We start from the raw sequence: 14,927 nt of genomic DNA on the forward strand, positions 1-14,927 counted from the left end.
TTTTATTTTTTCTGTTCCTGCAGCAGCATCTGAAATAGTGACCTGTACCATGGAAACCTTTAAGAATCAGGACCTGATATTTATTTACAGAGAGGCCTTTTTACATCATCGTAACAGTGTAGAATCAGTGCAAGGGTACTTTGTTCCCGTTTTGAAATTCCCTGTACTTTTCCACAGCAGAGCTGAGGCCTCCTGTCTCCCAGATGAGAACTGGGGTCTCAGATTCTGGGCTGTTTTGTTTTGGGGATAATGAATCTATGTTCAGACTTTCTAGGCTTGCTTCTCAGTGGCCCCAGTTAATGCCTAACCCCCAGCAAATGTCCCAGTCGCATTTCACGTAACATCACATTTTTCTTGGGAGAAAGCAGCTGTCCACTCCAACAGTCTGAAATGCTGCCCAGAATGCCAAGCTTCTCTGACATTGTTGGTGCTGCCAGGTGTTTCATGCAACAGCAAACTAAGGAGATAATGAACATTGCTCCACACCAAGTGTTGCATCCTGAATTTTTACATTTGAAAGTAATTTTCTCCCATTGCACAAGTCCCCTTACCATGCCATGGCACTGGTAAGGAGCTTCACTGAAAATAAGAACTGGTTTCTCAAAATGGACTGCCTGGTGGCTGGGACTGGGAAGATGCCTCCAGTGCATGTGAGGCCTTGTACACCTGCAAAAGCTTGAAGGTCATGACTTGTTCTCCATTTCCTGCTGACAATGGACCAGGCTCCAGACCCAGATCCCTTCATACCTAGAAAGAACTTGCTCTGAACATTTATTTATGCAGAAGTCATTGGGAATAACAAGGGAAACCAATTAAACTATAGAGCAGTGCAATTCATTATGAAATGTATTTTCCTATTGTCCCCTTTCACTATGTGGCATTATCTATCATTGACAGTGACATTTTCTATCATTTCCAGTACCTTGTGTCTAGGCCTCATGAATCTGAGCCTGCAGATCTAAAAATATGCATCCAAGCTACTAACTCTAACTGATTAAACTTGAGTTGCTCTGCGTTGATAATTCATGGTTACTAGTGATGTCTCTGTTGGTCACAACCAGACCTGGGGAAAGGGAGAACCCAAGGAAATGATAGTCATATAAAGCAAACTTTTACTGCATTGGAAAGACCACTTGTCATAGAATACTCAAATTTTTCATGTGCTTCCATGTAAAGTTTACAAGCCTTCTTCCAGCACGTAGAAGATTTAGAACTGGAAGACAGAAGAGAACTGAGCCAAGTTTATCAGAATGAAATGAGCTTTAACATTTGGGCTATATGGGTGACATGGAGAAGAATGTGAGCTCCTTCTCATACCTTCTCATACCAGGGCTGTGCCAATCAGTTTTTGGTTTGTACCAATTATTTTAGGTTTGCAAGCCAGCTGAGAAAATAAAACCACTGTTTAATTTTGCATGAGAAGTTATTTTTATTTGTTTTTTTCCTGATCTTCCAAAACACTGAAGTAGATTTAGATGGGGAAAGGAAAAATAAAAAAAAAAAATCAGCACAATTTGTTTAAAAATGGTAAAGGAAAAATTTACTTTTTCAAAAGGTATTCTTCAAATATACTTTTTTATATTCCAAATATTCCAAAATTTGACACAAAAGTGTACATAGCTTCAACGAACTATATCTGATTGCTATTGAATAAAATAACAGCTAAGCATAATTCTGGTTAATTAAACTTTTGGCCTGCTTTCTGACATTCATCTGCCTTAGGTAAAAGTCTATGTTTCCTTCCTGAAATGTCTCAAAAACTTGATAGATATGAATTCTGGGAAACCAAGGTCTTTTACAGTGAAGTGTGACTGTAAATCTGAATCCTCCTCCTTAAAAGGCATTTGAGGTCATATTATAAAAATGTGACCATTTTGTCTTCTGGTTCGTTGCAGCTTTTCTGTTTGGTATGTGTCTTTCAGATTTTTGGTTCCTCAATATTGAATCAGATGCTTTATTACAGCACAGTGAGATGTGTCAGTAGATATTTGGTAGCAAATTTGCATATTCTGACATCTGTTTTCATGAGTGCATTATAAATGGTTGAGTAATGTGGCACTCAGAACATCACACAACTAGAGAGAGGCAGGCTGAACATGTTGACCTTTTATCTTTAGGTGGAACTCTGCTCCGTCAGGTGCGTTGGAACAAATCATTTTAATGTGTGCTTATGACATTTGTGTTTCAAAGCAGAGTTTTGAACATTATGATATTCTTAATTCAAGCATATCTGTACCTAACGGTATCATCTCCAGAAACTGCTTCTTGCAGATAAGCTCTTTTAAAATACTACATCTGTCTGCAGGTAGTTAAATAGTTTCACTATCTAACAAAGACATCTTTTCATATCTGAGTATCTGTTTTTTAAATATTTTGGGAAAAGGAGACATAAACATCTGCAAGCCATATACAATACCCTGGTATTTACCTCCCTTTTAAATACAGTGTCTCTTTATGAGTGCAGAAAAGTTATTCATGCGGTTTTCCATTTAAAAAAATATAATTTGAAAAACTGAGAAGCTGCTTCTTTGCCAGGCACTGTATTATCCCCTGAAGAGAGAACAGATTGGAAATTTAAATAAATAGATGGCAGTTACAGTAGAATGAACTAACTGGGGATGCATCTTGTGCAAGATTCAGGTAACATCAAGCCTGACAATCTCAACCCTTGCACATCGTTTGAAATATAAACAACATTTAATTGCTTGGAAAATAAGATATTTCACTGAGAAGAAAACCACACTGCTTTCTTTATCACTGTGTATTCGAGAGCCAGACTTCTGGAGTGCTGCAGAAGCGGTGTGGTTATCCAAGGAGGCAAGTCTCACATAGAAAGGATCGAATTCAGTGCAAGCCTACGTCAGAAAGGGAGGCAATGCTGAAATCCTCCTAGCAAATCCAATGAATGCCAAGTTTAATTGCTGCTTAATTCTGACCTTTTTTTATCATAATCTTTTTTTATTAGTAGTATATCAAGACAGAGACCTATAATAGACATGTTCCAGTGCTTTAGTGTCAAATCTGTTCACTTACCCTTCCCATTTTTAGATCATCCTTTTCCCCTTCCTTCTTCCATATGCTGCTGACATCTGTTGTGACACAATACATCTGGCTCAAAGAGCCTCGCAGAGGGGCTATGAGCAGGCACGTCGTGAGGACTCTTTTGTCTCCTGGCAAAAGAATTTAAGGTGGGTTCAGCTATCAATGGCCTGGTAACCCAGTTCCCTGGGTACCTTGCTCTGCAAGCCTGAAAGGAATATGTTTGCTGTTAAGTGTGCTACTAAAAGCAGTCCTCCCTCACCTAATCTATATTATATCAAGGTAAATTTTAAGGTTTTAATATAAACTCACTTGATTAAATGTACAGCACTGCAAAATGACTCAAGATAATTACTATGAACTGGGAAAATGCAGCTCACTGATCTGAAAGTTTGTGGTGTGACTTTGAGAAATAGAGGGGAAACTCAATACCCTCATAATTACATTTTATTGGAAATAATGGCATTGGCAGGATAAGATAATGGATTTCTGTGTCTCACACAATACACCCACCTCTGAAAGAATCTTGTGCAATTTGAATTTGGAAGAGATTGATTACACAGTGGGGAGAGATTTCTTTTGGGGGTATCTTTTAGTGAATGTATATATATGCATATATATATATATATTTAAAAATCTAGTTTCAGCTGATCGTTTATTATGTAACTGAAAAGGTTTCTTGGGCATAGAATACAGTTAAGGCTATTTAAAAATACTAAGGTGGATGATTAATCATTCTTTAAAAGTAACCCTTTAGCACTGAGAATCTGAATTCTCCGATGCTAACTTATTATGTAGTGCCATTGGGTTAAAAAAGTTATTACTTCCAGAAGTACCAGACTGATATGTGTGTTGCACAAATATATAATTTACAATTATATAAGTTATTTGACCAGGGAAAAAAGAGGTTGAGGGTGGTAGACTGAAGACATGTTTCTAGGTCAGTGGCAGGCACAGTGTGCAGGAGAGGCTCTTATGCCAAGAGAAAAATAGGTCAGCATTGTGGCATCAAATGTGTTGTGTGCTAGGAAGCAAATTGTTCCTGATGCACAGGGGACCTGTGCTGAACTTACTTATGAGTGAGGTTAGTAAACCTTTTCCCTGGCTTGATTCACCCACATCAGCCACCTGCTGTGATTTACTATTTTTTGTATCAAATTCAGTGTTTTCAGTTTAGAAATCTTTATTGTAGGCTAATAAATTACCAAATCCGATGACACATTGACAGTAACCTTGATCAAACATCCTTTCCCAGCTGCAGTGATATGGACTAAAGAAGTCACCATTCTGAGCTGGCCATTACCACTTCCTATAGTAACAGGACTGGGCTTGCTTTGACAAACTGGAACTGGGGAGTGATCAGGTGGATGGACCTCCAGGTGGAGTTGGGCCTCCAGACAGACCTGAGGGCAGGGTGGCCATGAGCAAAGGGACAGTGAAGAGCAGCAGGGGACGAGACAGGGGACATACTGTCTTCCTATGGCACAGCTGCAGCTGACAGAGGACAAGCTGTCATAGATATATCCCATAAGCCTCTCTATACACATGCTGGAGCACAGTCATTCTCAGCTACAATGACACCTTCATGAAGTATTTGTTAACTGGATTTCTAATGGTCAGGGCAGAACTTAGAATAAGGGCACACTTACCCCTTCCCGTCTTACAGAAGGGCTGGAGAAAAATGAGATCATTAACACAACCCAAAACACACGCAGCCAGTGCAGGCACTTTCTAGGTGTAGGCATGAGCATAAAGGGTAACAGCTCAGTCTTTTCTACATCTCCTTGCAAGTCTAGGAGATTGCATTAGGGGAGGAAGATTAGGTGCAAGAACTAATATGTGCTGCAGGCTCTGGAAAACACCACAGACCATAGGACAACATAGCAAGATTGCTCTAATTTAGACAAGCCCCCAGTGTTGTGTGAATTATGCCAGATGCTTTCCAAACCTTTGAAAAAGTGCAGTGTTGGGAAGATAAAAAGCCTAAAATGTCTGAAAGCAACTGTAGCCCCATTGTTCCATCTTTTCCTAGTGAGAAGTACAGCACACAATGTCACTCTCTAAATATAGAAATATAAAGTTGTCTATGTTTGAATGTGCCTGTAAATGTGAAAATGATAGTAATAATTGAATATTTGAATGCCTGGCTTCAGAGTGGTGGATTAGTCTATCTCCTTTCTAATGATCAAGGCCTTAGAAACTGTCACCCCTGTCCTGATAGCACCTTATGCAAATGGTTAATACCGAGAGACAAGTAGTCACAAAATTTCAGATTCTGAATTCTGCTCTGTGCTACACCAAGGAAACTCCATAAACTGAGAGTAAAATCTTTGTTTCCTACATTTGTCCCCAGTATGCCATTTTGTAGCAGTTCTTGTCATAGCTTCTTCTATTAAGAAGTTTATGTCAGTTGGGGTTGCTTAGAGAGGGTCAAATCATAAGAAAAATGCAAAATATTTGTCAACAATTGTCCCTCTTTTTTCATAGAAATATCCCTGATGACAATTTTCCAGACAGCTCTAGGGATGCATTTTCTTTTCTTTATATTTCTTTTCATCTAAGTTGTGAGCTAGGATTCAAGTGCCAAATATCTTCAGCTGATATAAGAGAAATTTGGAATATCTTGTCTCTGGAGGCCTGTAACTGAGTCTAGGAGCACCTGAAAATCTCTATCAACAGACGCCCAGCAAGCCATCCTCAATAGAATAATAATATTTAAAAGAAATACCGTACATCACAGCTTACAGTACAACTGCAAACCTGACATAAGTACACAAACACTGCATAGGTGTTCTGTAACTGCTACACTTATGCTATAGTTGGGTTTCCTCCGACCTAATGCAGATGTCTGTTGCACGGATGTCTATATATGAGCAAGTCACCGCAGGCTCCCTTTACAGCCAGTTGAGGGAAACAGGCACTTCCAGGGCACAGTTCACCTCACCTTCAAGTAGACAGCTGAAAGAGGACCAACAAAGCATGTCCGAGAAGTGTCCATCTCCTTCTGTGACTGTACTGGGAGCCTAAGAGTACTAACTTAGATGCTGACATAAAGGAGATGAATCCTTCCCTATTTGCTTAAAATATGCTGTAACTTGGAGGAGAAAATATTTAAGTGCAAGGAATAATTCACTGTATGCTCATTTTAAAGGAACAGTTACGCACTGAAACATCTCTTATATAAAGGAATCTGTTTTAAGAGTGTGTTTCTAAACTGTATATTTCTGTGTATCCTACCTCAAGGGAATAATTTTGAATAGAATGAGGAGTTTTGTTGTAGTTTTTTGAAGAATGGCTGCAAACATAGGACAATTCATCCTCTGCTTATATTAGATTCCATTGCTGTGTTTCTTCTGCTGTTTATCTACTAAATGAAAAATTAATGAACAACTTGGTATAGAAATCTGATTTTCCAAGTGAACCTGTGATTGCTCAGAAAGAGTCACTGCCTTTTGGATAAAGAAAATTAATTCACTGTGAGTCGCCTTATGCCAGTCACTGAGTAGTAGACTCATAAATGTAAAAGTTAGAAACAAACATGAAATGAGGAAATTTTAAAATTGTGGAGAAAAGATTTTATTTACTAATGTGCTTCTGTTGTGAATATATTACCCTCTAGCATTTTTTAATGTATCTCCTAATTATGTAATCAATGAAGTTTCTGATGCTTGGCAGTGAAAGGTTTTTTCTCCTGCTAGAACAGAGCCATGAATTAACTATAACAGGCCCACAGACCTCTGCAACTGTCTGACAATATAATATGTTGAAAACAGCTTTTCAGTGTGTCTTTTTAGATGGGTTAAAGCTATCTGGCAGAAAGATGGTATGTTTATGAGCATCTCTTATAGACACCAACTGTGCTTGATACAAACAAAACAAAAGGAGGTGTGTTTTTATTTCATGTGGAGTCTATAGCAAAACAATATGCAGCCATGTATTGTGGAAAGACTAAAGTAAGAAAAAGGGAGAATGGGTCTGTGCAACTGATTTTACTAATGCATCTCCATGAAATGTTTTGCTCAGTTCTATACAGTGTTCCTTCAAGTGTCACAGCATTACCTCTTCAGGGGTACTTCTGCGTATCATATCTCCCAACTTTGCTGCTCGTGTCTTGACTTAGATTGAATGGAATAATTTACTCTAAATGATAGTTCAGTGTTGGGTGATGAATTACATGTGATGAAACAGATAGTGATGTCTACAAGTTAAAAGAGGAACATTCAGCCGTAGTCACTGTGTATTCACAGTCAACCGCACTCTCAGTGTTAACAGGCTGGTGCCATCCACAGAGTGACCTGGCTGTAGGAAATTGCATAGTAACATTCCCAGAAGCCATAACAGGTTATTCTTATTGACTACTGTAATTATAATAAACATTATATTCCAGGAATAAGTTCTTGGCAAATCCATGACATCCAGTTCCCTTGTATTTCAGCAGGCTGAAGATTTTACCCAAGCTTGGGGAGTCTTATCCCAGTGTTTTCTTGCAATGAATACACTTTGCATAAGTCTTGTGTACATCTGGCTTTTCTGAGGTCCATGTTCAGCTAATTTTACTCATCAGAGCCACTTAATATATATCTGCCTTGTCTGTATCCAGCAAAGGCAGGAACTGGAGGTTTATCCAAGGGGACAACAGGGAAAGAAAAGACCCCTGACTGAATCTTCCTCCCATGAGACAATTACTTAATAAATGATGATAAAGAATCACATGTTAATATAAAGTAACAAACAATACATCATAGTACAAAGAGAGGACATTATGATGCTCTTATTATGTGAATTTTTTCAGGGATCTCAGATGAACATGCTTACCCGCTTGTGGAGCACAAGTCCCCTTGCTGCAGCTGCAAGCATGGTTCAGTTAATAAGATGCTAAAGATTAGGCAATGTAAAACCTATTCTTCACAAGCTGTCAGCACAGAGCATGTCATTTTTCCTCCCTGTACTTTAGGTTCCTCACATTTTAGGGAAGTGATTAGTAGTTCAGAATAAAAGTCCAAATCATCACTTAAGTACTAGTATTTCATTTATTCTTTGCACATGGAATGCAGTGCCTTACTTTGTTCCACTTTTCTGCATCCTTTAACCTGGTTGGTCTTAATATTTTCTAATTTTCATTTTAAATGTCTTTAGGTTATAAACATACTACCTTTCCCCATCAAAACTCTATACCTTCCCCTATAGAAATATATACCAACCATCTAAAATATGTGAAGAAATCTAAACAACAAGGACCAGATGAAGTATTTAAAATGATTTATTTAAAAAATGGAAGTTTAAAAAATAAAAACCTGGGGAAAAAATGAGATTGATTTGCACAAAAATGGTTCCACAGGATGACACTCTTTGTTGTAATAAAATTTTCTTGCAATTCAGCCTAAATGTGACTTAAAAAAAAAAGTGTCCCCTTAATCCTGATGAAACAAGAAGTGTAATGGATCCTGCGTTAAAAGTCTTCTGAGGAAGCTGACAGCACTGTCAGAAGAAATTAGATTACTTTGGAGGAGGGCACAAAATCTAGCCACGAGTTTTATTGATATTTTGCAGAGAAATATAACTTTAGTTACCTGAATAGTAAACACAAAGCAGTAATCCAGATACTTGTCAGGGCTCCTTTAAAAAAAAGTATGTAAAACAACATAGTAAATATAAACACATCATCTGTTCAAAGCAGTTGCTTGTAATTAATCAGTGCTTTAAGTAGGAATTGTTCAGCTTAGTCATCGTTCATTAATTCGAAAAGCTATGTTAGTGAAATCTGTTGACAAAAGCATGGCTGAGCCCAAGCTCCAAGACTGAGCTTTTGGCCAAGCAGATTAGCAAGGACAGATTTCATTTCTTCAATGGTTCTGGTAGCATAAAGGTGCCTGACAATCATTGTCACTGTCACTCCCAATGTAAATTCATTTCGTATTGCTAAAACAGCTTTAAGGGAGCTATTGTGTAAGTGAGGAATCAGGCCACAGGGATTTTTTGATATTTTTTTTTTGCTTTGTGTCGTGAGAGCACTGTTAAAATAATAAAATAAGTCTTGAAGGAAGATTTATGGAGCTTCACACGGCTGTATTGGCTTCCTATATCTGGTAGAACAAAGGACCCAAAAGTTGCCCAGTATGATATAGTGCGAGCACGAGTTACGGTGATTTTAATGTGACACGGAGCAGAAAATGTGTTCTCAGCAGGATATTTATAACTGTAATTTAAAACCTGTGCTTTGATTGTCCTAGATGATAGCAAGTTTTCAGAGGCCATCACAGTGCTGCTTACCTGGATCGAGCGAGGCGAGGTGAATCGTCGCTCTGCAAACCAGTTTTATTCGATGGTGCAGTCGGCAAACAGCCACGTTCGCCGGCTCATGAACGAAAAGGCCGCTCATGAGCAAGAAATGGAGCAAGCCAAGGAGAGTTTTAAAAATGCCTTAACAGGGATCCTCACTCAATGTAAGTAACCCCTTTTTGTCCAGTGTCATTGTAGTGCTGGTGGTGGTGGTGGTAGTAGGTTTTTTTTATCATTTATTTGTTTGTTTGGGGGTAAGTAGTTGCAATGCAGTCATATTCTACTTCATATGCTATTTCATACTCTATGGCAATTTGGAGGAACAAGGACCATTCCTAAGAGCTTATTTCTCAAGGTGAGCAAAGTTTCGGTAGTTTTTTATTAATAGATGCTTGCTCTAGACATGCTCTAGGCATATTGTCTACAGTTATGTAGACATAACGCTTCAGGAGCAAACCAGACAGAAGCATCCCTGCTCTGAACAAAGACCATGCTTTATGTGGAGAGAAGTGTTTTCTAACCTGTGTTGTAGGTATAAGAATTCTAGTTAACTAGGTCAGTTACAGACTAGAGAACAATTAGGATATATTTTTAGGCTAGGTTTAGGTCAAAGGAAGTAGGATTGAACACCTTTTAGGGATATAATCACAGCATGTCAAGCCACCTCCACAGTAAAAGAATATGCTGTGCTGTTGGTGGCAGCAGGACTGCTTGACTGATACGATGCCAATTATTAATTACGATGCCAATTATTAATTTGGCAGATAAACTGCCTTAAATATTTAGTGCTGGCAGCTATTTCCTTAATACAGAAATATAATCAATGAAGTTACCTTAATGGGTTTCCCTCATAAAACGGTAACTGGGGTACTTGCCTAGAGGTCTTCTTCAAAAGAAGAGCAGAGGAGAGGAGAGGAGAGGAGAGGAGAGGAGAGGAGAGGAGAGGAGAGGAGAGGAGAGGAGAGGAGAGGACATTTCATTGTTGCAGGGTTTTAATATGTCCCTGAAATATCTTTGGGTCCATCTCCTTTGTCTAATCCACATGGTAAAATGACCTCACGCTGCTCAAGCAAGATGCCTTGTAGTTCTCATAAAGATGAAGCCTGGAGCCAGCTCTAGCATGCAAGTAAAAAACAAACAGCAAGACAATTCACCAGATGGAGGCCAATACAGTTGTTGCATTGTAACTTCTGAATCACACCCCTAAGCTTTACACAAAAAATAAACCCTAAAGGCCTTCCTGCAGTAATATACTGGTACCTCAGCAGTCATCATTCAAAAATTAGGGCTAAAGATAGACGCTTGAATGGCCTCACTCAAGCTTCCTGCATTAGGAAAGTATCCCCTGTAAAGCTTCCTGCATAGGCGGTGGAGAGCTAAGCACCTCAAAAGACCACTTCAGATCTAGTGCAACTGTGCTTCTAATTTTAGTGCCTTTAAGTTTAGATACCTAAACTTAGGAAGAAGGAATCTGGTCCAAAGGCACTTGATTTCTGAGGACATATGTTCAGTGAGAGAAATTTAAAGATCCACTAATATCCCTGGTAATTTGCCTAGGCAATGTTGTCTTCCATCTCAGCAACTAAAAGGTAGAGATGCAGGCACCACACATGGCTGTGCTGTTCAATTCACACCAGGGCCTCTGTATTTTCATGTGCAACAGCCAGCTCTAGTATCCAGAAATGCCTTCTTTAGCTGCATTAAAAAAAATCCCCCATTGTCAGCAGGCTGAACCTTAGTTAAATCTGTCTAAATTAGCCTGTTTGTCACCAACTGTTGTGGAACATCTGTCACTCGGAAATAGAGATCCCTGTAGTTTCAGGTGGAAATTTGCAGTTTGGCTATATGGTTTGTTTCTGTAATGTGCTAAATGTTGAACTTACAAGAACAGAATAGGTCTGGCTTCAAAATATGAGTCTCAGAATGACACATTCACAGCAATGGCTGGGAAGGAGAGAGTTTCTGACAGATCTGGCCTATGAGAATGAGGTCAGTGAAAAGACAGGCTCAGGGAAGTGTTAAACTCTGTGAATTCTATAAGAACAAATTTTACGAGCATTCCAGATGCTCCACATTGGTTATTTTATCAACATCATAAACACTGGACATTATTAGCATTAATGTGTCTTATTAAAATTCTTTGCAAACTTGCCATGAACAGATGGATGATGTTTTGCTTTACACGTGTATATGACCGAGATTACTAAACATGGACACTGTGAAGTGAGCTTCCACTTTTCAAGATTTTTCTTGTATTTGAGTTGATATGAGGGATGTTTTTCATGTCTCCCTTTGCATTGCTTTCCCACATGCTGACCTAATTGGTTGTAACATATAGTGTGCTTTATGAAGATGAATCTGATAATACTTGGTGTCCAAAATAGGTGTGTGGTCTATTAAGTTCTGCAGAGCGGTAAAAAACACTTTTGATCTTCTGCAGTAAGGATTTGAAAGTCCAGTGTCATGCTGCAGCTGTGTGGCCATTTGACATAAATATTACAGGATTTTTGAAACACGAAGTGGCATTCCTCTGTCATGATCTAGGTGTCTAAAATTTAGATGTCCCATTTTCAGCTGATAATTCTGGGCTTTCTTTACAATTGGTAGAGAAAAAAAAGCATCTCCAGGGGATGAATCATCAGACCCACCCCTTCCAGTGAGACGAAATCTCTGCTGCCCATAGAGGACTCTTAAATGGCATGACTCTGAACCAGATGTTTAACTTTTCACAGAATCACAGAATCACAGAATGGTTGAGGTTGGAAGGGACCTCTGGAGATCATCTAGTCCAACCCCCCTGCTCAAGCAGGGTCACCTAGAGCACATTGCACAGGATTGCATCCAGGTGCGTTTTGAATATCTCCAGAGAAGGAGACTCCACAACCTCTCTGGGCAACCTGTTCCAGTGCTCTGTCACCCTCACAGTGAAGAAGTTTTTCCTCATGTTCAGACAGAACTTCCTGTGTTTCAGTTTGTGCCCATTGCCTCGCGTCCTGTCGCTCGGCACCACTGAAAAGAGTCTGGTCCCATCCTCTCGACACCCTCCCTTCAGATACTTGTACACGTTGATAAGATCTCCTCTCAGCCTTCTCTTCTCCAGGCTAAACAGGCCCAGCTCTCTCAGCCTTTCCTCATAAGAGAGATGCTCCAGTCCCCTAATCATCTTTGTGGCCCTTCACTGGACTTGCTCCAGTAGTGCCACATCCCTCTTGTACTGAGGAGCCCAGAACTGGACGCAGTACTCCAGATGTGGCCTCACCAGGGCTGAGTAGAGGGGGAGAATCACCTCCCTCGACCTGCTGGCAACACTCTTCCTGATGCACCCCAGGATACCATTGGCCTTCTTGGCCACAAGGGCACATTGCTGCCTCATGCTTAACTTGGTGTCCACCAGCACTCCCAGGTCCTTCTCGGCAGAGCTGCTTTCCAGCAGGTCAACCCCCAACCTGTACTGGTGACTGGGGTTATTCCTCCCCAGGTGCAGGACCCTGCACTTCCCTTTGTTGAACTTCATGAGGTTCCTCTCTGCCCACCTCTCCAGCCTGTCCAAGTCTCTTTGAATGGCAGCACAGCCCTCTGGTGTATCAGCCACTCCTCCCAGTTTTGTATCGTCAGCAAACTTGCTGAGGGTGCACTCTGTGCCTTCATCCAGGTCATTGATGAAGAAGTTGAACAAGACTGGACCCAGTACTGACCCCTGGGGGACACCGCTAGCTACAGGCCTCCAACTAGACTCTGTGCCACTGATCACAACTCTCTGAGCTCTGCCATTCAGCCAGTTCTCAATCCACCTCACTGTCCACTCATCTAACCCACACTTCCTGAGCTTGTCTATGAGGATGCTATGGGAGACAGTGTCAAAAGCCTTGCTGAAGTCTAGGTAGACAACATCCACTGCTCTCCCCTCATCTACCCAGGCAGTCATTCCATCATAGAAGGCTACCAGATTGGTTAGGCATGATTTCCCCTTGGTGAAGCCATGCTGACTACTCCTGATCACCTTCTTTTCCTCCACATGCTTGGAGATGGCTTCCAGGATGAGCTGCTCCATCACCTTTCCAGGGATGCAGGTGAGGCTGACTGGCCTGTAGTTCCCTGGGTCCTCCTTCTTGCCCTTTTTGAAGACTGGGGTGACATTGACTTTCTTCCAGTCTTCAGGCACCTCTCCTGTCCTCCATGACCTTTCAAAGATGACGGAGAGTGGCTTAGCAATAACGTCCGCCAGCTCCCTCAGCACTCGTGGGTGCATCCCATCAGGGCCCATGAATTTGTGGGTGTCAAGTTTGCTTAAATGATCTCTAACCCACTCCTCCTCCACCAAGGGAAAGTCTTCCTTCCTCCAGACTTTCTCTCTTGCCTCCAGGATCTGGGGTTCCTGAGGGCTGGCCTGAGCAGTAAAGACTGAAGCAAAGAAGGCATTCAGTAACTCTGCCTTCTCTGCATCCTTCGTCACCAGCGCACCCACCCCATTCAGCAAAGGGCCCACATTTTCCCTAGTCTTCCTCTTACTGCTGATGTATTTGAAGAAGCCCTTCTTGCTATCCTTGACATCTCTAGCCAGATTTAATTCCAAACGGGCCTTAGCCTTCCTCGTTGCATCCCTGCATACTCTGACAACATTCCTGTATTCCTCCCAAGTGGCCTGTCCCCCTTTCCACTTTCTGTATACTTCCTTCTTCTGGTTGAGTTTTGCCAGGAGCTCCTTGCTCATCCATGCAGGTCTCCTGCCTCCTTTGCTTGACTTCCTACTCATAGGGATGCACCGCTCTTGAGCCTGGAGGAAGTGATGTTTGAATATTAACCAGCTCTCTTGAACACTCCTTCCTTCTAGGGCCCTCACCCATGGGATTCCTCCAAGTAGGTCCCTGAAGAGGCCAAAGTTTGCTCTCCTGAAGTCCAGGGTTGTGATCCTACTTGGTGCCCTGCTGCCTCCTCGCAGGATCCTGAACTCCACCATCTCATGGTCACTGCAGCCAAGGCAGCCCCCAACCTTCACATCTTCCACCAGTCCTTCTTTGTTTGTTAGTACGAGGTCCAGCAGCACACCTCTCCTTGTTGGCTCCTCCACCACCTGTGTCAAGAAGTTGTCACCAATGCTCTGCAGGAACCTCCAGGACTGTTTGTGCCTAGCTGTGTTGTCTTTCCAGCAGATATCAGGGTGGTTGAAGTCCCCCATGAGAACCAGGGCCTGGGATCGTGAGGCTACTTCCAGCTGTCTGTAGAAGGCCTCATCGACTTCCTCATCCTGATCAGGTGGCCTGTAGTAAACACCCACAACAGTGTCACCTCTGTTAGCCTGCCCTTTGATCCTTACCCATAAGCTCTCGACTCGCTCTTCATCCACCCCTAGGCACAGCTCAATACATTCCAGTTGCTCTCTCACATAAAGAGCAACTCCACCACCTCGCTTTCCTGGCCTGTCTTTCCTAAAAAGCACGTAGCCATCCATGACAGCACTCCAGTCACGCGAGCTATCCCACCATGTCTCTGTAATGGCAATGAGATCATGGCCCTGCGACCGCACACATATCTCTAGTTCTTCCTGTTTGTTCCCCAAGCTGCGTGCATTGGTGTACAGGCATTTCAGGGAGGTGATCGAGCATGCAGGT

The 14,927-nt window shown here is 41.4% G+C and overlaps 1 protein-coding gene across 9 annotated transcripts in view; it reads left to right on the forward strand.

Annotated features, from left to right (window-relative positions):
• Nucleotides 1-14,927, forward strand: part of ENOX1 (ecto-NOX disulfide-thiol exchanger 1) — a 367,098-nt gene that overhangs the window by 272,698 nt on the left and 79,473 nt on the right. For all 9 annotated transcript variants that reach the window (XM_067292384.1, XM_067292410.1, XM_067292413.1 and 6 more), the window contains one exon: nt 9,270-9,482. In XM_067292384.1, coding sequence (XP_067148485.1) covers nt 9,270-9,482 — 213 coding nt within the window. The remainder of the gene's footprint in view (nt 1-9,269; nt 9,483-14,927) is intronic.

The sequence above is a fragment of the Apteryx mantelli genome, chromosome 1, assembly GCF_036417845.1.
Source record: "Apteryx mantelli isolate bAptMan1 chromosome 1, bAptMan1.hap1, whole genome shotgun sequence".
Classification (NCBI taxonomy): Eukaryota; Metazoa; Chordata; class Aves; order Apterygiformes; family Apterygidae; genus Apteryx; species Apteryx mantelli.